The sequence below is a fragment of the Hoplias malabaricus genome, chromosome 15, assembly GCF_029633855.1.
Source record: "Hoplias malabaricus isolate fHopMal1 chromosome 15, fHopMal1.hap1, whole genome shotgun sequence".
Taxonomy (NCBI): Eukaryota; Metazoa; Chordata; class Actinopteri; order Characiformes; family Erythrinidae; genus Hoplias; species Hoplias malabaricus.
The window spans coordinates 14459059-14482955 of NC_089814.1; the positions used below are offsets into that span (position 1 = coordinate 14459059).

The 23897-nt window shown below is 36.6% G+C and overlaps 1 protein-coding gene across 2 annotated transcripts in view; it reads right to left on the reverse strand.

The window, feature by feature from the left end:
• The window catches only part of myo5b (myosin VB), a 62393-nt gene extending 39320 nt beyond the window's left edge, over positions 1-23073 (reverse strand). The window contains exon 1 of one of the 2 annotated variants that reach the window (XM_066645530.1): positions 22909-23073. In XM_066645530.1, the coding sequence (XP_066501627.1) occupies positions 22909-22938 (30 nt within the window). In that variant the 5' untranslated portion in view covers positions 22939-23073. Of the gene's footprint in view, positions 1-20269; positions 20807-22908 lie in introns of those variants that run through there. The other variant, XM_066645529.1, reaches the window with a different exon arrangement.
• Between the last annotated feature and the right edge of the window lie 824 nt (positions 23074-23897).

A 23897-nucleotide genomic window follows, 5' to 3' on the forward strand; every position in this document is an offset into this window, starting at 1 on the left:
CACTACACCCTTAAATATAATGGTGCTACAAGGTGTTCCTTCAACGATGATATAGAACAACTAATTTTGGTTCCATAAAGAACTATGTTTGTTTTAGAGATGTGTGAGTGTGAAGAACCTTTTAAAAGTTTAAAAATGCATCACTTGAAAAGCAAAACTGGTTCTAATATGGCATCGCTCAAAGAATATTTTGTAGTGCCTTTTTTTTTTTTAAGAGTGTAATCCATAAATGTAGTCTCTCTCTGTCTCTCTGACTCATCGGAGAAGATCCAGAAAATCAGCAAAATTTCCTCATGACGTTTATTCGGCATACTGCAGAGACAATGAGGGAGATAAAAGGCAAAGAACAGAGATTTAAAAAAATAAAAAAAAATAAAAAAAATAAAAACAGAAACCCATTGCAGGAGACCCAGGGAGAATAAATTTGTGCTTATCAGCTATCCTTATGCCTCCAGGCTTTACTGCTTTACCACTTGCCTAGGGGAAAGAAAATCTCACAAATAGCAGGTACTCATTGGGAAAACTAAAAAGTTTCCTTAAGCAACAAAGGACCCAATTTTGATCCCCTGAAAAATCTTTCAAATAATGAGGCCAAAAAAAGAATATTGTAAACTGAGATGTGCAAAATATGCAGAATATTTCTAAAACTCAAAAAACTAAAAAATCTATGGCAATTTAATTTATTCCCAAATGTGTTAAATCAAGTGAAAATCTATAAACTAAATAGTTAAATAGCTGAACACTCAAACAGCTCTGTTTTGCACCATTACTGAGACACTAACTTCACTGACTCATGATGCCAAAGAAATCCGAAGCCTATAATGCTTTGCTGCCAGTAAAAAAAGAAGCACTGGCTGGCTTCATGTCTCTGAGGAACCCTGTGCTAGCCATCACCCAAAAACTAACATGAGATATGTGAGATGACATCAATTATCTACTGTAAATACATAGAATATACTTTACAATGAAGCGTAAAATGATGATGATAATAATAATAATACGCTGTTGTCTGTTCTGAAGCTATTGTGTGCATTCAACAAAAAAGGCAATATCATGTTTCTTTTTTATATAACAGAGTAGCACACAAAGTCCCAACACCACATGCTCATTGAGTAAATGAGACATAAATAACTGCCAAAGACACATTAGGTAAGTTACTTCAGAATTAAACCAATAGAAAGAAAATCTCAATTTTCTGTCTTATAATAGCAGTGTGAGTATTTTCATCCTTACACATGAAGAAACATCTATCCTTCATGTGAGATAGACCCATATAAACAGGACTTTCCAAAGAAAATCAATGACTAAAGTTTAAAGGACCTAAAGATTCACATGCGCATCAAGGACCAGCCTTGTATAATGTCCTCTACACTACATTTTAAGAGAGAAAAGCTGGTGCCTGTGATTCTCACAGAATAGATGTAGGGAAGCAAACACTGAAGGCAACTTAGTGATGCCTAGGAACCCAATTGTGCAAATGTACCTCATGGTCATGTGTCTTTTTGTTTCAACAGTTTGTTTAAAAAATATTACATATTTCACTGCAGGACAAAATCACTGCAAAACGTAAAAAGTAGACGACAAAAACATCTACAGTAAAGTTCAAAAATCATGTTTCCTTTTCCTGAAGGAAATTGTAACTACATATCAAACTAACACATAAAAGACAAAACTCATTAATAACATACTGTAAAGCTCAAATAGTGACTACTCATATTTGGGCTTTGATTATAGAAACATCTTAAATCTAAATGTAATCTTTTCATTTTGTGGAAGTTTTTAAAACTTGATAAAGCTCCTTCGCACTCATGAAAATGTTAAATAAATAATTAAGTATGTAAGTAAGCAAATAAATAAAATAAATAAAATGAAATAAAGACACTGAAAATAGTAAGAAAACGTTAATAAAAATAACCAGCTATTGAAATGAACACAAATGTCTGTACTGATTAAACCTGGCTCAAAATGAACTGCAGCTCAGTTATTCATGGTCACTGTTCCAAGAAGACAGCAGTTCACCTTGAGCTTTTATAATAATGAGAACTGGCATGTTGAGGACACGATTCAGAGAGGCAGATTCTGCACCGGAACTCCACAGAGGGAAAGATTGTTTCATTTTATCCAAAAGGGAAAAACAACACAGCTATTGCATAAATAGCACAGAGGTCCTCAGCCATAGGAGTAATTAAACTTTGATCTTGATGGAGTTGGTCCTGCAGGAGACATCATCAGGGCTTTAAGTTTTAAGATGGAGGACGGAGAGCATAACATGTACTGTAAAAACCATACACTCACACAAAGGATTACCCCTTTGGCTTTGCACTTTTAAAAGAGCATGCAATTCACTGATAAATGTACTGCTGCCTAAATGCATTCTCAACGGTCTGGAGTTTCCACGCTCATGGTTCAATGAATCTCAGCATTCTTATTACAGGGTAAATGAGATTTGGACAATTAACTTGTCAAGCAGGCATTAGGCTATGCAGCACCACATCAAGGGCACCTTTCCTTTAAAGTGCAGTTAAATATGTCAATTGCACTGTTAAGTTTAATGTTAATCACTGAAGACATTGAGTGTTCAGATGAAAACAGTACAATGGAAAAGTGTAATCTATCAGTGCCATGTTGGTGAACAAGCTCTGCGTGGTTAACCTTCTATAGACACTTACCTCAACACAAAAAAATGAGATGAGAAATGCAAATTATTATTTTGTTCTCTTGACCATCAAGCCTTGTCTGGTCACATGCACAGCCTTCACAAAAGTTACTCTCACCGCTGCCAGTGTGTGATCAGGCCTAACTGTGGAAACCTATTCCAGAGTTCTCTGTGGCAAAATTTATTAGATGAAGTTTTTAAAATCTTAATACTTGGGTAGACTGATATTTAATTAATTTGGGATGAGTTTGAGCGGCTGAACATATCAACCAACGGTTACACCTGATGGCTCTGATGTTTACATGCTAAATCCAATCAAATCTTCAAATGAATGTTCCTTAAAGCTTTTCTAAATGAACAGAGACTGTCAAAGCAAAATCCCTAAATATTCCCTGGATCTCAGAAGACACATTGGTATAGTGCATTCTGAGAAGATTATAAATATGAAAAGGTAAGGAATGGGAAAGTAAAAATGAAGCAACCTGGGAACATTTTCTCAAACAATATATACTTTTACAAAATAAAAGGTATACAACTCATCTGCATGCTTGAATCTCTACTTCAGGAAGTGTTGCTTCTTATTGCAGTTAGTGTAACTGACCAGCAAACACATGCTCCAGAAACAATGCAGATGGAGATGTAGATATCAATCAAGTTCATTTTAGGAATCCTACAATAGCAAAAGGAAACTAAGACCAGTGAGATAATCAAATGAGTACCCAGAAGTATCACGTAAAATCTGGAACTGTGGGAACCGTAGAACATTGAAATGCTGGTAGATTTACTGTATTTTTAACTTACAGCAGGTCATGGACACATGTTATACTCTACAATACAGATGTTATGTAGATTTTACTCCTATATATAAATATAGGAGCACTTGTAACACCTTATGGTTGTAATATTAAGCACTGAGCTGAGAGCCACTGCAGTTATTCCAATCTGGGATCTAAGCTCAACAGCCTGCCCTCACAAAGAGCAATACACTACAACACTAACACTGTTGTGTCTGCACAGAAACCCATGTCACATGCAAATTGTCCACAATGACAGCATCACCTCATTTGATTTGTAAAACCTATGTTCGGACATTTACTTTACATGGGCACCATGAAAGCTACAGTAATGTTTTACCCACAGGTCACATGTTCCAATATGCACCAAGTAATTCTGGGACCTATTTTTGCTTTGAAATACTGCAAATCAAACACAGAATGAAGATAAGTAACTGTAAGAGGAAACATTTTTAATTATCTTTGCAAAATATGCACAACTTGCCATTCAACTAATGCTGGATTATGTGCATCTTCATTGCGATTCCTTTTAAGAACTGTTATTTTTTCAGGTGCACAAGTTTAGTTTCCTATACTATATACAGTATAGATATAAGGGAAAGCTTTGCTACAATGTCAGATAAAAACATTTCAAAGTTTTAACACATTCCTTCTGTTATCTAACATAAAAATAATAAGGTTGTGGTTTCAGAGTTGTACAAGTGTTTGGCCCTTTCACTGGAGATAGTGATTTGAAAAATAAGCCAAAAAACAAAACAAATATAACAAAATTTCCAAAATAATCCATGCTTAGGTTTAAACACTGGTGTTAATAAATAGAACATTATGTTGGAAAATAATTGAGCCCCACTGAAAAAACTGTATCAGTGTTTTTTTTTAATCACTGTGTACATTTACATTGGAAAATAAAGCCTAATTAACAGATGGAATGCTTTAGTGATAGCAATATTTTATATAAAGGGCATGAAACATTTCTACCAGTATTATCACAAAATTTCTCATATATATTTCTTTGTTGCAAGTTACTTATTTTTATATGTCCGTTTTAAACACTGATGTTAATTTAAGGTTTTGTCAGTTATTTTTGCCAGTGCATCATCAAATGGGGAAAATGAAGAACTAAATACTGCCAAAACCTACACATTTATATATTCAAGTAGAGACAGAACATCCTTTAATACACTTTCTGCCCAAGTCCTTTTGTGAAAGTCCAGATGAGGAAAAGCCCAGTGGTAATGACAGAAGCTTGAGGTGTTGAAAAACACTGTCAAAGTTTAAGTCATAATCAATTCTTCTATTTCCACGTGGCAACGCTGTGTGGCATTACAGCAACTCTGCAAGATCTACTGCTGAATGAGCAATAAATCACACCTACTATTCAGAACAGTTACTTTATCTGCAAATTTAGTACTGGGAAGTATCAGACACGTCAGTATGATAAGTCATTGATTTGCTGTGTGCAATGGCATTATTTCTGTTTACTCCAAATTAGGTAACACATATAAAGAAAACAAGGTTGGGAAACAGTTGCTATTTTATTGTTAATGTTAATATTAAACTGGAGGATTGGTGTATTGTCGTCTTTCCATGCATAGGCAATACAGCCGATATACTGAGATAATCACATATGGCCTATTATGTGGAAAGTTTTGGGTGAGGAAATTCCTTACATCGACTCCCACAGAATGTTTTTTATTTTTCTAGTTTAGTGAGTGTAAAATCTGTTTTTTGTTTGTTTGTCTTTTTTTTTTACTACGGAACATGCTGTGATGGTAATTAGGACAGGAGAAAGGACAGGGAATATTCATTATTATGTTAATAAAACATGAAGCTTTGAGGAGGTTCTGCTTGCTGGGAGAAAAAAAATGAATTTAATTTGCCCAATGCTCCAATGTAGGGCTTCAGGCCTTTAACAAGAATCATATTCATGATTATACTGAGCTATAGTGTGACTGGAAGTATTAAATGATGTTTACTCAGGGACTGATTTGTCAGGTCAAATTAAGACCAGTCATTTGTCAAATCACTGAACATATGCAGTAATGAGGCTGGTCAGTGCAGTCACAGAAGGCACATTTCTGTGTAGAACTAAAAACAGGTTTACAGTGCTGTGTCTTAGCTTTTGGATGACTATCTTTGTTGGATGAATTCATATTCCAAAAAAATCACTGCAATTAATTCCACAGCCCTTCTTGAAAGACAAAAAAAATAATTCGTAAGGCACTGTCTGAACTGAGAACTTGCCCTACATTTAGCCATACAGTGAATGAACAAATGGCTCCCTCATAAGCAATTAGCTTAACAATAGCAACAAAATTTCATGCCAAAAGAATGCCCAACCAAGGCAGCATTCCTATATGGGCTTAATTTAACCAGACAGGACATACGAGTCTAGCTTTCCTATTTCTTATCAGGAGAGGACAACCTGAACCTATCCTAATTATTGGCATCACTAAAAACCACTGCTATGAGTGTTCTGTTTATAGATGAGCGTAACTCATATCAATGAAATATTCAGGCTTCTGCATATTGTGATGTTTGGTGACCACGTATACAAAGCTACTCAAGCTGTGAATACCCAGGCAAATAATACACATGGTGTCATTCTGCACACACAGAGAAGATAACAAATATTGTTAAATAAGTGTTAACTAGCTGCATCATACTAGAATCATTTTATATATTGACTAATAACAGAACTTGTTAATTTGAGTGAAAATAGTGATTTCAAAAACTTGAACAGCTGTGTAAACCAGTTAATCTATTTTTGATTAACTAATTGAAACCTTACACAGTACTTTTTTCTCCATGTTCATTGTGATTGTTTTGCTCATTTTAACCGCATCTTAGCATCCCATATAAACTCAGTTCAAGCACATTGATTGGAGAGACTCTGACGAGGAAGGCGGGACAATCCTAAAGTAGCAGCACTCTATGTAAGAAGCAGAACAAAATCAGAAAACTTGTTTAATCCATGTTTACCGACAGGCAAAAAAAAAAAAAAAAAGAAAAAAAAAACTTTTTAATAATAAGTCCACTGTAAATTAAACAGGTCGATGTTAATGTCTATAAGAAACAACACTGAAACTAAACACTGCAGGTGACATCATCTATACCCTTAAATATTTTATACAATTTTTATCTACAGAGGCAAAAGCATTTGGTTGAACCATCTACATCCATCTTCAAGAAACATTATTTGTTATACCGGTTTGTGTACTATCCTTGGGACCCGGGCTGACTTTGTAGGACATCAACAAGATCTAACAACACAGCAGTGCCCTTTGCGCTTGGATAAAATGCTGACAGACAACGTTTTGTGAAATGCAGGGACAGATGTTAGAAGAACAGTGTTAGAAGAGTCCCTAAATGCCAGAACTTCATTTATCAGTGCTGATTAACCAAATCTAAAACTAAAGATGAACAGAAACAATGAGTGCAGGATTAAATACCTAGCAATTGCTTAAAGTTAAATGTAAATTGTCATGTTTATTGTAAAGTTACAAAGGCAATTTTTTTTTATCTTGCCAACCTGTTTTCTGAAAATGAACTACTGTAGATTCAGTATTCACTTCTCTCTAAATGTCTCTGATGGTTTACAATGAACTGATGAGACTCATGCTGATGAGCCTGATCAAACCTCTAGTCTAATTAAGCCTCTTTTACAGATAGCTTATACTCAGTGTGGCAGCACTGAGCAGGTCCTGTAATTATTATGGAATTAATTGAAGGACAGCCTCTGATGAAAGACCAAACGCATCCCTAGATTTATTATAAACCCTCAGCTTCATATTTCACACTTCTTAACAGTTTAAATAGTGTTCAACTGACACCAACCTCACACAGAGGACAAAGTGAAATGATTTTTAAGATTCAGAAGGATGAAGGACATCTACACCCTTTCAACATCCCTCAAATATTAAGAATTATTTCTCTGTGAAAAATATAAAAATTAATATTAACATACACAAACAATAAAAAAAAGAAAAGAAAACCATGAATACTATTTTTAATGTGTGTTCTGGATGTTGAATAAACAGATGCATTAGTATGAAGGCTGTGCAAAAGAATATTTTGGGTCTTTTTAATTCATAATTAAATATTTGTTTAGGAAGTAAACAACTGCGGGTTTCGTGTAAAAGCCTCAAATAGACTAATTAGGCTAATTTATGAAAATCAGTGGTGACAGTAACTCAACTACAAATTCTCCAAAGTTTGAACTCAGAAATTTAAACTGTGTTCATAACAATTTGGGACACTTTCTATATACGCAATAAAAATTTGTTCACTCTTACTCCTTATTTTAATATACAAAAAGACACTGAAAATATAATCAGTGTTTTCAATGACAAAGCTTTTTAATTGATGCCTACAACACAGTTATAAGTAGCATGTTTACCACTGGGATTTTGTTGGTCATTGAAAACATTGGAAATCTTTAAATAACCTTCCAAGAGAGTTAACAAAACAGTGGGTGTTTCATGGGTTCTTTTGCATTCTAAGAAATGTCCCAATTTTTCAGGAAATTGGATTTACTCTGATTCTGAGAAGAGCTGCCAGGGAGTTGCCTTAAAATTACACTGACTGATGGTGAAATCTTCCACTTTCTAAATATGAAAAGTGTTTACACTTCCCTGGTCAAACTGTATGTTTGGTTAAATTTTTTAAAGTAACAATGTGTCACTAAGAAAACCTTCTGCAGGGAAGAAAATTGAATATAGAATTCTGTAAATTGTAGAGCAGAACTAAATTAATAATTTTAAAAAATGTGAAATTATTAAAAAAAACTTCACAAGCAAGCATTGGGTAACATGGAAAAGTGTTGTTTAAACTATGACTAAAATATAGTGAAAAACCGAGCAAAAACCTAACTAAACCGCTATTAAGATGACAGTGGTAGGTTTATTTCTTTCTCTTTACAAGATCTACATTACAACAATGTCAAATATGATTACAGGTTTGCAAAACAAGAATGAAGACCACTAATTAAAGAACTGAATAATTACTGTGTGCCTCAATTTCACTGTAGTTTCATTGTATTTAACTGTAGGCAGAGGCAAAATCTGCACTATGGTAGCTTTTCAATGTCCATTTTATCCTTCCTCAGTGATAAAACAATAAAAATACTGAGATAACATTGCAAGCCATAACAGATACCACAAACCACTCCTCATTCTGTATACACCATTGTAGAGGGCAAAAAAAAAAAATCTACCACATAAAAATCAAATATATACCATATCCACCGTATTTAATCACAGCAGAACTATAAAATAATCACAGGAATATCTTTAGAAACTGTAAGTACAATAAAATTAGGAATCTCTAAATAAGTCAACAATGTATTGCGATGTAAAATGAGGAAACAATACGAGGAAGGAATACATTATTTAAAGTTCTCAGGTTTCATTTGTTTAGCAGAATTGTCTTATTTACAAATAAGTCATGTTTGGAGTGAAAGGCCAGAGACTAATTGTTTCCACGCTGGTGTGTTTCTCTGCAGGCCACACCCAGCACTGTGTATCAGTGCAATGACAATAAGTTCAGGTTCAGCAAGACTGGGTGTGTCCTACAGGAAGTGCTGCTATTTCTACCTGTGATCTTCAGCCTTTCCACTATCTAGGAACGACAAGCTGTGTTGAAACTTGATACAGCAGCCTGACAGAGTAGACACGCGTGCATGATTTCCTGGTAAAGTGACCACTTACTGAATGCTTTTCAACCTTGAGTAATAATGTAAATTATAACACATCCATAGCCCATATTTTTTTGGATTTCCCTCCACTCTGAAGTCCTTTTAATAAATGTATGAAAATAAGGGTTTGGCATTACAATTTTATTTAAAAAATAAAAAGGATCATCAATTCCTCTCAATGCATCATCCTAGAAGAGGTTGATGGACAAAGCTAACCTGCTGTTCAATGAATAGACAATGGTATGAGAGTTTATTCTCATGAGATCAGAGAAACCAGGAATATAGTACAGTGCTTATGCTGTGTAATGTCCATATGGCCCATACAAACTTAAATTATTACATGTACAAATTTTTTTTTTTTTAATAAAATTATGATACAGGTCCTTTACTTGTTCTTACTGACCTTCTTACAGTTCAAAACAAAGACTTGAGTACATTTAAATGTATACATTTTTACCATATAATATTTTAATATTTATCTATTTTCATGGGCTTCCATGTTTATTTGTGTATGTGTATATTTTGAGTCTTTGAACATCTGTGCATGGTTTGTCATTGCTGGCCTGGGCTCCTGAGTTGCACAGCAGTCTAAAAGACAGCCCTATGATCAAGAGACTGCAAGCGTGAGCCCTAGTGAGGTCTCAGCCATCCGAGGCCAACTTTGCTCTCTGAGTGGATAAGATAGAGCCTCCTCTCCCCTCATACTCACAGAGCTAGCTGAAACAAGCCTACATGTCACGTGCTGATGTGACAGGTCTGGGCAGTTGTTGTTCTCAGGCGTGTTAAGCAGTTTTGTGGCTGCTTCCTGCTTCCTTGCCGTTCAGACGCTTTGCTGCTTACGGAAGTCTACAGAGAATGTCAGCTTTGGAAAGGGATTTTCTGAACCTGCTCTCAGAGTTTAAGGACTGGCATTTCGGAGATGTGCGAGGAGTAACAGTGAGTGGGAGTATGGGCAGCAGACAGCGGGCTGAGGACTTAACAGAGTAGCGGACAGTGGAGGGACACAGATCCAGACCAGAGGATTGTGCGGATGGCAACACTGCCATGAGTACAGCTAGAGATGGGCAATGGGTGCAGATTGAAGCTGGACACAAACGCTGTGCTTTGTATAGCTCTGTAGTCTTTTCTTCTACTCCTGGTAACACCGCTACTCCAGGAATTTCAGCTGCTAAACCTAACACTGCTGCTGAGAGATCACAGCACAGATCCAGACCAGAATATCTGTTTTGTTCACTTCAGCTGAAAAACAGATTTGAAACACTGCATGCCCTTTGTGAGAATCACAAACACAGTGAACAGAAAGTGCCAGAAATGTCAAACCTACAGCAGACACCCTGATCTTTGGAGATAACACTGTTAATGGGGTAACAAACCCAAAACTTATAGTGCGATGTAAGGTAAACATCACAGTCCCTGAACTTAATGCAAAGCTTCCAGCTGTACTGGCTGAGTACATGGCTGTGAAGCTGATTATTTTACACGTTGGAAAGAAACAGTCAAGCAGCAGTCTGAAGTTTTAAAAAGAGACTTTAATGACCTCGTTAACACACTCAGCAAGTTCAACAATTTTTCATCAGTGGACCTCTACCTGCAGGAGGAACCAATATGTTCTCAAGGTTACTGGGATTAAACACCTGGCTACAGAACAGCTGTAGGTCAAATGGACTGAACTTCATTGACAACTTTAACTTTATAGGAGAGATGGACGGCACACAAACAAGAGGGTTGTTAAACTTCTGATAGACAACCTCGTTTTCTCAGTGTGCAATCTATCCACTTCTCTTGGTGGTGCCACATCAGCACCAACATCCAGGAACTCTGCTGTACAAGCTGATGACACCATGTCAGAGCCAAAACATCCTCCCCACACTGAGGACGACCTGAGGGAGCAGCAGACACTGGACATTGAGTGGCAATGACCAATTCTATCAGCTGTCAGAGACACCAAAACCCCAAGAGGAAGTCACCATGTCCTCTATTTCCCCACCCCCCACATCACCCCACCTGAACCTCCCAGCAGCCATGGAGAAGCTGGTATCAGCTGGGACAAGGCTATCACATCCTCTGTCAGCCAGCCCTCAGGAGCAGAGAAGAACCATCCCAGCATTTACTGCCACTTCCCAACTGCAGTCCCCCAGACTGTCCCCTATGGAAAATCACGCTCCATCACCACCTAGAGCACCTCAAAGGAAGAGACAAGCTCCTTGACCCCAGAAAGGCAGCTTCGCTCACGGCCCCATCGCCAGCAGAAGCTCCACAAAGCTTCGTCAACTGATAAGGGCGAGGAAAAATGATGTTTTTCTGGTCCTGGCTGCTGCAGTGATGATGTCAGCAGTACATGCTTTCAAAACAAACTTGGACCCTTGGTGCCTGTAATCTCTCCCATTCCAGTACTTATCAGATAAAGAACAGGGAGTTTAGGTCAGATTCTGTCAATGTAGCCAATCTACAGCATATAAAATTATACAAAGATTCTGTGGCAAAGTGCATGAGTTACTAAGCTAGCTCTTATAAATATATCTCTCACAAACAAATCAAACTTAATTAATGATTTTATTACAGCACATGGGCTTGATTTTATACTTTTAACTGAGACTTGGCTAAATGAATGTAGTCCTGCAACTGTTTTAATGGAGTCGGTTCCTCCAGATTTTCATTTTGTAAATGTATCTCGCGTCAGTAGAAAAGGTGGAGGTCTAGCTGCTCTGTTCCATGTTTCTTTTCAGTGCAAGCAGTTATCATTTGGTGATTTCACAACATTTGAGTACCTCTATGTAGATCTGAAAGTGACACCACAGATATTACTAGCAACTGTCTACAGGCCTCCGAAGCACAGTGCTAAATTTATTGATGAATTTACAGAGATGCTGCCTTTTATTTCTATCGACTTTGACCATTTTGTTATTGCTGGTGATTTTAAAATATCAACAATCCCAAGGACTGTTTTGCCAAGGAACTCCACGACATATTTTTTTCTCAGCATGTTACAGAGAGTACACATTGTCATGGTCACACGTTGGATGTTATTATCTCAAAGAGTCTCAGCATATCAGCGACTGTGAAGGATGTCGCGTTGTCAGATCACTACTGTGTGTTCTTTGATATGTGGGCCTCACCAGTCATCACTGGCAGGAGTTTGTGTCAAGAAAAGGATTATAAAAGGACTGCACAGCTACACTTTTCATGAGTAAAATGTGCACTACACCATGTGAACAATCTCTGTTGATGATCTGCTGAATAGTTTTCATTATTTAATTGCGCCACTTAAAGTGAAGGCTATGTCTTGCAAACAGAAAGCGCCATGGAGAAAGGCTTCTGTAGTTCAAATCCAAAAGAGGGAATGTCGCAAGGCAGAACACAGATGGCGTAAAATGAGTCTTCATATTCAAAGAAATCTACAAAGACAGGCTACGTGAATACAACACGATAATATGCAAAACATGACAATCCTATTTCTCTAGCATCATCAACAACAACAACAGCAAAACCCTCTTGGCCGTGGTCGACAGACTTACTAACTCACCCACACTGATGGTCCCTGAATTATTACCAACTAAGAGATGTAATGAGATTTGCATTCTTTTTTAACACTAAAATCCAGAATATCAGAGAAGTGATTAGTACATCTATATCAAACAATGAGTCTGTACACTCTACATCACCTCATAAAGACTCCTTAGTTAAAATGTCAGAGTTCAGTACTATAAACAGTGAAATTTTAATTAACACAGTCATCTCAAACCATCCATTTGCAGTCTTGACACACTACCAAACAAATTCTTTACCTTTCCTTGGCAAAATCATTGAGAAAATAGTTTTCAAGCAAATCACTAGCTTCTTGTCCATAAACAGTAGCCTAGACAAATTCCAGTACAGGTTCCGGTCTAATCACAGCACTGAGACTGCTCTAATCAAGGTAATTAATGGCATTCGCTTAAATACAGAGGCTGGAAAGGTATCTCTTCTATTACTTCTTGACCTTAGTGCTGCCTTTGATACTATTGACCATAAGATTCTTATAGATAGACTCGCAAGGTTGGACTCTCAGGAACAGTCCTGAAGTGGTTTGTTTCTTACCTGGAAGGCAGGAACTACTTTGTAGAAATAGAAAATAATATTTCAGTTTCCCCCAGGATTCTATTCTTGGTCCACTTTTATTTAATTTATACATGCTTTCTCTTGGCTAGATTCTACAGGACTATGGGCTGTCCTATCACAGCTATGCAGATGATACTCAGATTTACATGGCCCTCTCCCCAAACGACTCTGGTCCAGTTGACTCATTAAGCAAGTGCCTTGAACTAATCATTAACTGGATGGAACACAATTTTTCTGCAGCGGAATAAAGATAAAACTGAGATTATAATATTTGGGAACAGCAATGAGAGACGTATCTGGACGTGAGAGCCCTCAAATCTAAAGAACTGTCTCGCAACCTTATTAATGTATTAATGGACTTAGATATCAGCTTTAGTCTCATATTAAAGCGGTTACTAGATTAGCATTTTTCCATCTTAAAAACATCAGTAAGATTAGAGATTTTCTGACAAAACCAGACCTGGAGAAACTTATCCATGCCTTTATTTCTAGCAGGATTAGTTACTTTAATGGTCTCTTAACTGGACTTCCAAAACAGACCATTAAACAGCTTCAGCTGATTCAAAATGCAGCTGCCAGTGTTCTCACTCTGAGCAAAAGAAGAGATCACACCACCCCCATCCTCAAATCCTTACACTGGATACCAGTCTGTTACAGAATAGACTTTATGGTGTTATTACTGGTCTATAAATGTCTTAATGGGGTAGGACCAGCATATTTATCATATCTACTACAGAGATATACAGCCGAGCAGAGATCTCAGATCTTTAGGTACTGGTCAGTTAGTCCTGCCTCAGGTGAAAACTAAACATGGAGAAACAGTGTTTAGCTACTACGCCGCTCTTAAATGAAACCAGCTGATTGAGAATATTAGAAGAGCACCGACTATAGACACTTTTAAATCAAGACATAAAACATTCCTGTTTGAGCAGCTACAGCTCAGTCTAAAATACTCTGCACTTTTATTCAGTAACAGCACTTTAGATCTTTTCTTTTATTGTATATTTTTAAATGGTTTTAATCATTTTTAATAATTGTACTCTTTTTATTCCTTTTTTTTTAATTTCTATTTCTTTTTACTGCAATATTTTAATTGTTTTATTGGACTTTTATCCTTGCTTTTAATTTAACTGTCTCTTCTGTAAAGCATTTTGAATTGCTTTTGTATGAAAGGTGCCCTATAAATAAACTTGCCTTGATTTGACAGCAGTTCAAAAAGTTAAGGGAGGACTGGGTCAGCAACAATTGATATTTGGGCTAAAAATGTGCCAAAAAAGGGGAATTTAAAAAAAAAAAATATATATATATATATATATATATATAAATTCTGATTACACAATCTTCAATACTAATGCTAGATTACACAATTAGTAAACATACTGACAGTGGTAGCCTTAATTAAAAAAAAAAAAAAAAAACCCTATAAAATAATAAAATATTTGTCTGAATCTTGTTTATAGAATCAAATCTCAAATTTGTGTAACAGCACAGTTATCAATTAGGGGCACGTCCTATAGCACTACAATGGAACATTTACAATTCCCAGGTGTTCGAGGCACCTTCCCTCATTCTGTGTTTCAGCAGCGGTTATTGAGTTTCCTCTCAATTTTGGTAGAGCCTTTATACTAATAGTAATGGTAAGACTGCAGTGTGTAAACACTAGGTTTAAAAAAATAAACTAGCTATCTAGATATAAAAATGGGAAATGGAAGCAAAACATATTTACTGATTAATAGGAAGTGCTGATTAAAACATCTGTTGTTTTATTGCCTCAAGCCTTGAATGGCACTGAATCACCTGAGCCTGGTAACACTAGCCACACATGGGGGAGGGAGACACACACATTTCTAAGCCTCACTCCACCTGGACTTACTTGTTTACCTGCTCATCTGTAACCTGGATTTGCACTGGGATCATTTTAACCACCCTTTTGGGGGTTAATTTAATAACACTGAAACATGTGCCATACATCAGTACATTTCTCATAAGACGGACACTCTTTCTGGGCATTATCTTTTAGGAAATAGTCAGTTCCGTTTGTCAATTTTCATGTGTGATTTATATGTATTAGAAGGTGAAGGATACATTTTAAAAATGTTTAATGATGAGAAAATTAACTATGGAGTTACATATCTTTTTAAATCTGTTGTGTTTAAAAAATATAAATTAATTTATGAGTCTTGTAACGATTCAGTATAGAACCTTTGTTTGTCTGTGTTGTGTGTTTATTAAGGATCTTTTACCGAGGCTATATTCAAGGATTTGTTATGGGGTCTCTCCATGGAAATATTGCGGGGGCAGGGGTACATGCTGTGCCTGAGTCTAATCCTAGTTGAAATGGCAAACAAAGACATTTAAAAGGCATTTTAATAAGACTCCATACAACCACACAATAGATTATTGGCAAATACAAAAATGTCTGATTAAAGTAGTGTTCAAAATTTAATTTAATACAGTTTGTTTAGTATTTACAGCAGTACATTCGACTGAGTGCATGTGTGTGATGACAGCAGCCGGCTGGTTGAGTCATCCAAAACAAAACAGATGGAATTTCAGGATTTGCCTCTTTACCTCTAGTTGGGATTAGCTTATCAAGCAATTTGTTAGTCTGAATTAAGTAGTGGAGAAGCAGAAGGACTAAAGGGGAGGTGATTTACTTTGTACTGCCTTCACTAGACTCAAAATTAGATCTGCCATATTTAAAGCTAATGTTTCTGAATCTTCTTAATATACATTTCATTACAGTTACTGAATTTACATTATGATAATTACTTTAAGTCTAAATATTTGATTATATTTTTTATATTTGATAATACTTACAGTATTAGTTCATGATAGGGCTGGGAATTCATTGATAAATTAAAATTAAATCGAAAAATTAATCGAAATCAACATTCAAAACGTCTAATGGACATAATCTTGTCTATATATCAATTATTTTTATTCTGTTAAGTCCCCACTGTGTGTTCATGTACTGTCTCTTTAAAACCACACTACCAAGTTTTAGTCATGTGATTCTGCCCCTATCTGCCACATGGAAGCAACCTAAACCCCGAGGCTGACCAAGCAACTCAAGCAGCTAGTACCAAAGAAAAGCACAGCGTCTGTGGTTTGGACGTGCCGTGTATTGACTATAATTCAGAAGACAGTGCTCAAAAAACAAGAGAGGAACAAGCTCCCAGCAACATTACAAAATTATCCCACATTTAATACTGGAGCATATTTACAGCACAAGCCTCGTCACTGAACTATGAGGGTCAAAAATACAAAAAACAAAATAATCGTTCATTAGTTGTATTCGTGGTAAAATTAACAATTAATCATGATATTGATTCACACTCATATTAGGGGTGGGCTATATATCGTTCACGATAGCACGGTATTTTGTCATATTACAATACTGTAATGTAAACGCGAGCTTCTGACGTAGGCGCGTGAACGTGACTTTAGCTCATGCTCACACTGTCCTGCTATTGTTCATGTATTCCGCTGGAGCAGTTCTCAGCACATTTATCGTGCACACTCAGATCTAACTCTCCGATACCTATGAGTATATCAACAAAGGACAAAAATTAAAAACAAGTGGTGGAGCTTTAATTCCAAAGAAGTGCGTTGTAAAGACCATGACTATTTTGAGACACACTGCTCTCCCTCAGCAGGAGGGCGGGGCAGATACTCCATGGTTCCTAAACAGAGAACGTGCTTCTTGTTGGTTGTCACTTTTATTTAGCCAATCAGCAGCCAGACTTAGCTGTCCATCATTTAGTGCTGCAGCCAATGGAGTCACAGTCCCGCCTACAGGGGTTTGACGGTTTTGTGACAACGCTGAAAGAAACAGGTCAGTGCTTAAAAAAATAATAAGCACCGTATCTCATAGAAACTACATTTAATTTTTCCCTCAACACATCTGTGATGGCAATAAAACTGACTTACTTTTAGAATCAAAATAATTCTTTATACATAAAAATCTCATTAGAAAATAAGAATAAAAATAATATTAAATCATGTATATGGACTGTTTGTGAAGACACCATTTGTTTACTTTGTTATAAAAAATAAATTAAGCAGCAGCTTGGATGCAGGCAGTTTGTTTGTTAATGCGAGTTTACTTGAAGTGTGTACTGTGTAACAGTACTATCTAGGAAAATCTAAGTATCAGTACAGAATCGGGAGATACTCAATATTTAAAACTTGTTTCGGGATTGGGGCAAAATAAACTTGATCAGGACATCACTATTTCTTAGACATACAGTTGGATAATGCAGCATGTTCTTTTTGGTGTTAAAAATAAACACAAACACTTGGACATTATATTTTATTATGGTTTTCATAATATCGTATATCACCATTATTTTTGGCCTATCAAGATATGTGTTTTTGGTCATATTGCCTAGCCCTAGTTCATGATAAGTCCAAAATTAGTCGTCCAGCTTTAAGCCACAAATGCTTATCCACCATTATCTAACTGAGAAAGTAAGGAGTACAATACCCTAAATTTATAACATAGACAATTCCTAAAAGATTAAAGATATGAGAATCTTTATATAAACACTTGACTACAACTGTGGTTTAAAACTGAGTAATCTACTCTGCATGGCAAAGGAATGCAGAAGGTAGAAAAGGCTGAGTAATGTGTAGGATTAGTAGTCTAACAACATGAGCAAGTCAAGCCTGTTCTCAATCCCTCATATCATTTACACTGGAGTGAAATATTGTAGAACTGAAAAAATGATTAAAAAAGGGAGGACCAAAGTTAAAAGGGAGAGAAGATGTATTTGCTGTTGATGAAAACAGAAAATGGCTTGATGGATGTATAGTGTCATTTTTCAGTAGTCCATTATTTGGCACACTGATAAAGAAAACAGAGAGGCATGGAATATAAAGTGACACACTCCATTTGGTTTGGGAATTTAAAGCAAGTCCATTCGGCTGTGAGGTACCCAAAATTTGTCAAGGACATTATACAAGATGAGTCCACAGAAAGAATTTTAAACTTCCCATTTAAAAGGAAAACCATATTTTGCAAGGTCTTCTCACTGAGGTTGATGTAGTACAGCATTTATATATTGCCTCCTCAGTGAGAATATGGAAATGAAAATTAAAAATACAATCCATTTCAATTTTACTTTTTACTTTTTTCACACTGCATGTGATATTTAGTCTACAGCAGCATGGTCTCACTGCCATCTCAAGTTGTATGTGTAATTGCTCTAAAAAGCTTGATGCACCGCGTGCATCTGGTCACTAAGAGTAAACTTAGCTGTAATGGTGTACATAAAAACATATATACAGAATTCCAATCAGAGTGTAACTGGCAGAATTCTGACTGTGTGGCCAGTTTAACTCAATATAGAGCTCAGTCTCACCTTTGTATCTATGGGTAGAGCATCTCTGGCTGAGACTTACAGCAGTGCATCTGCCCAATCACACTGAAGCCTTAAAAGGTACAACAATATAGCATCTTATTAATGTCAAATGTAGAGGGCGCAAAAAGCACCAAGTGAAAAATATAAACCTGTCAGTGCTCTGCTTTTGACATTGATGTGATGCTATATTATTGTGCCTTTAATATTTCAGTGTGAATGGGCAGATGCCATACACTAACAAAACAAATCTGTTAACTCTGAAGGATTAAAATGATCATACATATATTAGGGATAGAAGATCAAAACCAGCAAGATGTCTGCTTCAAACATTATGTAATCAATTTGCAAATTACTGCTGCATAACATAAAATGTGATTACATTACTATTACAACATAGTTTTTAGAGGAGACAACTAATTTAAGTCCCCCTTCAGTCATCAATTACACTCAAACACTCATTATGGTTCATCAGAATTACATATTTATATATTATTTATAAGTTACTTCAAGTAAAATATCCTCTAATGCCTTAAAGTTGGTCTAACTCCACACATTCATCTTAATTCCATACTTGTGGATTGATGAGCATGAAACTAGTATTAACATACACCTCCACCACTGACGGTTGAAGGAATAGGTTTATTAAGTCAATAACACAAACTCTGGCTGTTTGAATTTGCCCATTTCATCTTTTGAAAATAATGTAAATGCTCAGACACAGCTTGGAATGCTTATTTTGCTTAGAATATATGTTCTAGCATAAAAAACATCACATGGACATGCCAACCAGGTTTATAAAAAAAAAAATTAATGAATATTAAAAAATCTAGTTCATTAAACAGCAAATATATATATATATATATATATATATATATATATATATATATATATATATATATATACACACACACACACACACAACTGAATAACAACCAGAATGGAAGGAAATGTGTGCCCTGATTGTTATTATAAAACCAGGCCTAGTCAATGCCTCAGGTTACTCCACTAAGAATAATTCTGTTTGTCAATAAAAGCTTCCAGTGTTGATCAACACAGTGTAGCCTCAGTTTAAAAGCTCAACCCAAACATACGAGAAGCTATTTGTTAAGACAGCAGCTCTAAGATACACACTGCCTGTGGAGAGACACCGAAACTACAATTTCAGACACACCGAAACTACCTCATTACCTCACCTGTGTTAGCAAAGTACCTGTGCTCTGCTCTAGTGGGGGGTTTAGAGTAATTATCCCTAGATTAAATACATATGAACGTAATGTATGACCTTTTAAATATTATAAAATAAACCTATTAATTTGTATTAGCTGTGTGTGGTAACTGGCTTTCATACTGATTTGTATACTGATAGGAAGCTGGGGTTGTTTTTTTTATTGGCATTTCCCATTCCACCTTAAATGGTGCGTCGGTTACATTCATTTTCATCTCACTATTTAAGACGGAATGGTAATAACGAATAAGAACCAAACCCCAGCGTCGTTGTATTAATGTGGATATAAACATACATTACGAAAGTAAAGGAAGTCTAGAGAAACTTGGAAACTACAAGAAAAGTGTTTGGTTCAGTCCTGAACATACACCAATATTTTAGTCGGTTTACGTGAGCGATAATCCCCTTCAGAGAGGTAAAAGCAGAAAAACTCACCTTTGTGTACAGTTCGTTGACTGACATGGTCCCGAGAATAACCAACGTTACAGCATTAGCTCGTCGAGTATATTTATCGCTAGAACGTGAAGGGAATTAAGATTTCCATCAAGTTTTATAATCCACGTAAAACATGTCCGTGTCCTACGTCCTGGAAGCGGTTAGTAATCCCGAGTTTGTACTTTTGAACTCACAGAAAGAGAGATAAGTTAGAGAGAGACTAGCGCTCAGTGACTGACCCTTGCCTCTTCACGGCAGGTGTCTCTTTCCCCATTACATTACCATTACAGATAATCAGTCCATAGCGCTCGCAGATTTCCCTAATTTTCTACTACAAAACAAACAAAAAACAAGTAGGTTTTGCCGGGACTCGATGGAAACGGTTGAGTAGACAAGTAATAAAAGAACCAAGAAAGGTAATGGAGAGCAGAGTTAATTTAAGTTGCTGTGTTTCCTTCTTGTATCCATTGACTCCAGCTCAGTGTGGAAGCCACCACAGTTTCACCTGATCGAGACAACGGCTCAAAAGGAACAACAGTGACACCATCAGGACCGCGGCAGCACTGCACCTGTGTAGTGCCACTTCTATGCAGCAGACCTAGAAAAACTGGAGTTTAGTTTTGTCCTGCTCTTATGCGTCCAGGTAAATCAATGTAAGAGTTCAGGTATGTGTTCATACAAAACAAACTGACATCACTTAATATCAGTGAATTCTGCTACTTCTTAATATGCAATTCTGGAAACAGGCACTGCAGATCTTTGCTCAAATGTTATAAATGGAACACTGTAGAGCAGCCATCAATGAGCCTAAGGTCACCCTGCTCAGTGCCACATGTCAGAAAAGGGGACATAAAATTCACTAGCACTGTGCATTAGAGCTCTGGAAGTGTGTTCACTGAAGTAGTCCTCCAGAACCTTTAAGGTGATTTGGTGTTTTTGTTATAGAAAAATTTATATTATTCCAATATTATTACCAGATTTTCCTCAATCTAGCTTTTCTAGAATAGAAGAGGCTGTCACAACTTCAAAGAAATACACACATCCTGTCAGTACCCATAATTTCAGAAGAGATTTTGGATGAACAGATGTTTGGATGATCAAATAGATGTGTTACAAAATACATATTCTTCATAATAAGCTGAATTATTAGAATTACAGGTATTTTTGTCCATATCTATGGATTGAATAGGACTTGGTCTAAAACATTTTTTTCAAAATTAAACTCATGGGGGAAGGATAAATATTAGTGACCATTTCATGGGACAACATTCTACCAAGTAGATTTTGGAGGTTGTTAATCATTTTTACTTTTGATTCCTGTCACCACCTTTGTAACAATCCTGACTAATCCAGTTTTTCTTGAAATGAAAATTTCACATCATGCCATATCAGGCTGATTTTGTTTACATATTAAGAATATGATTATAAATAACAAATCTATGAAATTTAATATATCAGAGTCATAACCTTAGGATCACCATGATCCTAATGGGTTTGGACCAACGGGACTGCACGCTCTAAAGTGATGGAGCTCTATCTAGTGCTTCTGGGATAAACTGGAGTGACACATCATCTAACCTCAGTGCCGGACACCAGCATTGTTTTTGTAGTTGAAGGTCATCAAATCCTCACAAATCCCTTCTGGGTCGACTGGACTAATTTATGGGGGCAGCTGTGCCCTAATGTTTAACGAAGCGGTTTCGGGTCTGGAAGGTCTGGGTTTAATCCCCATGATCAGCAGGAGAATTAAGGGCAGGGGGAGTAAAGGAACATTACTGTCCTTCTCCCTTTATCCAGTGCTGAGGTGGCCATGAAAAAAGGTATTTCCCCGCGCACTGGGAATGACTGCCCGCCTCTCTGAGTGTGTATGTGCTTACTGCCCCCACTGCACTAGTTTGTACTCTCACAGAGGGGTTAATTGCATAAGACAACATTTCCTTGTATATTTTGCTATAGCAAATAAATCAATGCTGAAATGTTCCAACATTAGGTCTGAAGCCCTCCCAGAAAAGTATAATGGGACAACAGGTGTTAACAAATTTTGAGCCACATCACACCAGATTTACCGCTGTAAGCCTATGTTGGCTTTAAGATTTATATTTGTTCCCAGGTTAATAGATTTTTTGCTGTTATCTTCACTGCACTGAGAGAACAGAGGGCATGTGTGAGTTCATGGGTGTAGCACAAGCTTGTTAAAAGCTCCTTATTTTCCAGGTCAGACGCAATGCATTCATTTCAAGAACAAAAATTTAACTTAAACCATAATCAGCCTCTTACTCTCAACAAACCTTCTTTTTACTGTGTCTACATTGTATTGGATTAGACACAATGTGTTATTATTAGCAACAGCAACATATAACAACCTCTGTGCCACTTGTTATAGATAGAAACAAAAACAGAACAGAACATATTCCTACGTTAAAGACAAACCTATAGAAAAGAAAAATCTCCTTAATATCTCTAGCTCTCTTAGACAAAAAATGGAAATGGGAAGACTTAGGAAGATTAGTCACAACTTCAATAAGGTCATACATTTTTCCCAGTTTTGCAGACTCCCAGCCCTCCTTTATAACAGGTATGTCTCCTTTTTTAATTAAAAAGCCACATTTGAGCAATACAGTTCCCTGCTGGAAATTTACCTTGACATAAAGCTCAAGGTCGGACGTCATCTCCTCTTTGCCTTTTAACTGAAGATTGTAGCAATATCCACAAAACAATTGCTCTGAATCCCAAGCCTCCTAAAGCTTCTTTCTTCTCAGGTCATTTTTAAAAACATTTACATGGAGCGCCAAGCTGAAAGTGTCGCAAACATAAAGCTGAGAATGAACTAATCGCTATAGACTCATACACAGATTTAAGCAACAGCCTGAGTGGCAAAGAGGGAGAAGACAGAAATGACATCAGGCAAATTGCTCCACTCCCAAACCACTCCTTCATCAGGTATGGGGTGTTGAGCTCTTTAACATGCTTCAGTTGTCATGAAAAAGTCCTGCCTGCACAAACAAAAGGTGCAACATATGCAGTAATCATTTGAGCAAGAGAGCTATTGGACAGCAGCTCACTGTCCATTTATTGCAGCAATCACTGAAATCCTGCGGTTGGTCTTTAAAGTTTAACGTGACATACTAATGAGCCAAAACAGACATATTGTTTCTCTATTGCTACATGACTGTGCATTGTGGGGATGTACCTGTCTCACAGCAACAGCTGAATGCCACAAACCACAGGGATTAACGTGTGGACATAAAGGTCTCTATGGAACGCCTGACTTGAGTTAAATTACCATATTTACTCGCAGGTTAGATAAGGAGGACTACTGTTGTGTAATTCTTCACTTCTTTAGATCATTGTTTTGGCATTCAGTTTGAACCTATGGCAATCTAGGCAGTCAAGTCAAGCGAGTTTGGCAAATATAGAGACATGACCAGACTACTGCTTAATCCAGACTACTGCTTCCTCATCCAAAATTGCCTCGTTCCTCGCATAAGAACCTTAATGTTACTTTGTCGATTTTAGTTGTATTTTAGGACAGAAAGTAAACAAATATTTCTTAGACATTCGAATCTGGAATTTTTGTTCTGAGCTTAGCTTAAACCCATATTTAAAAAAAAAAAAGAATAAATACCAG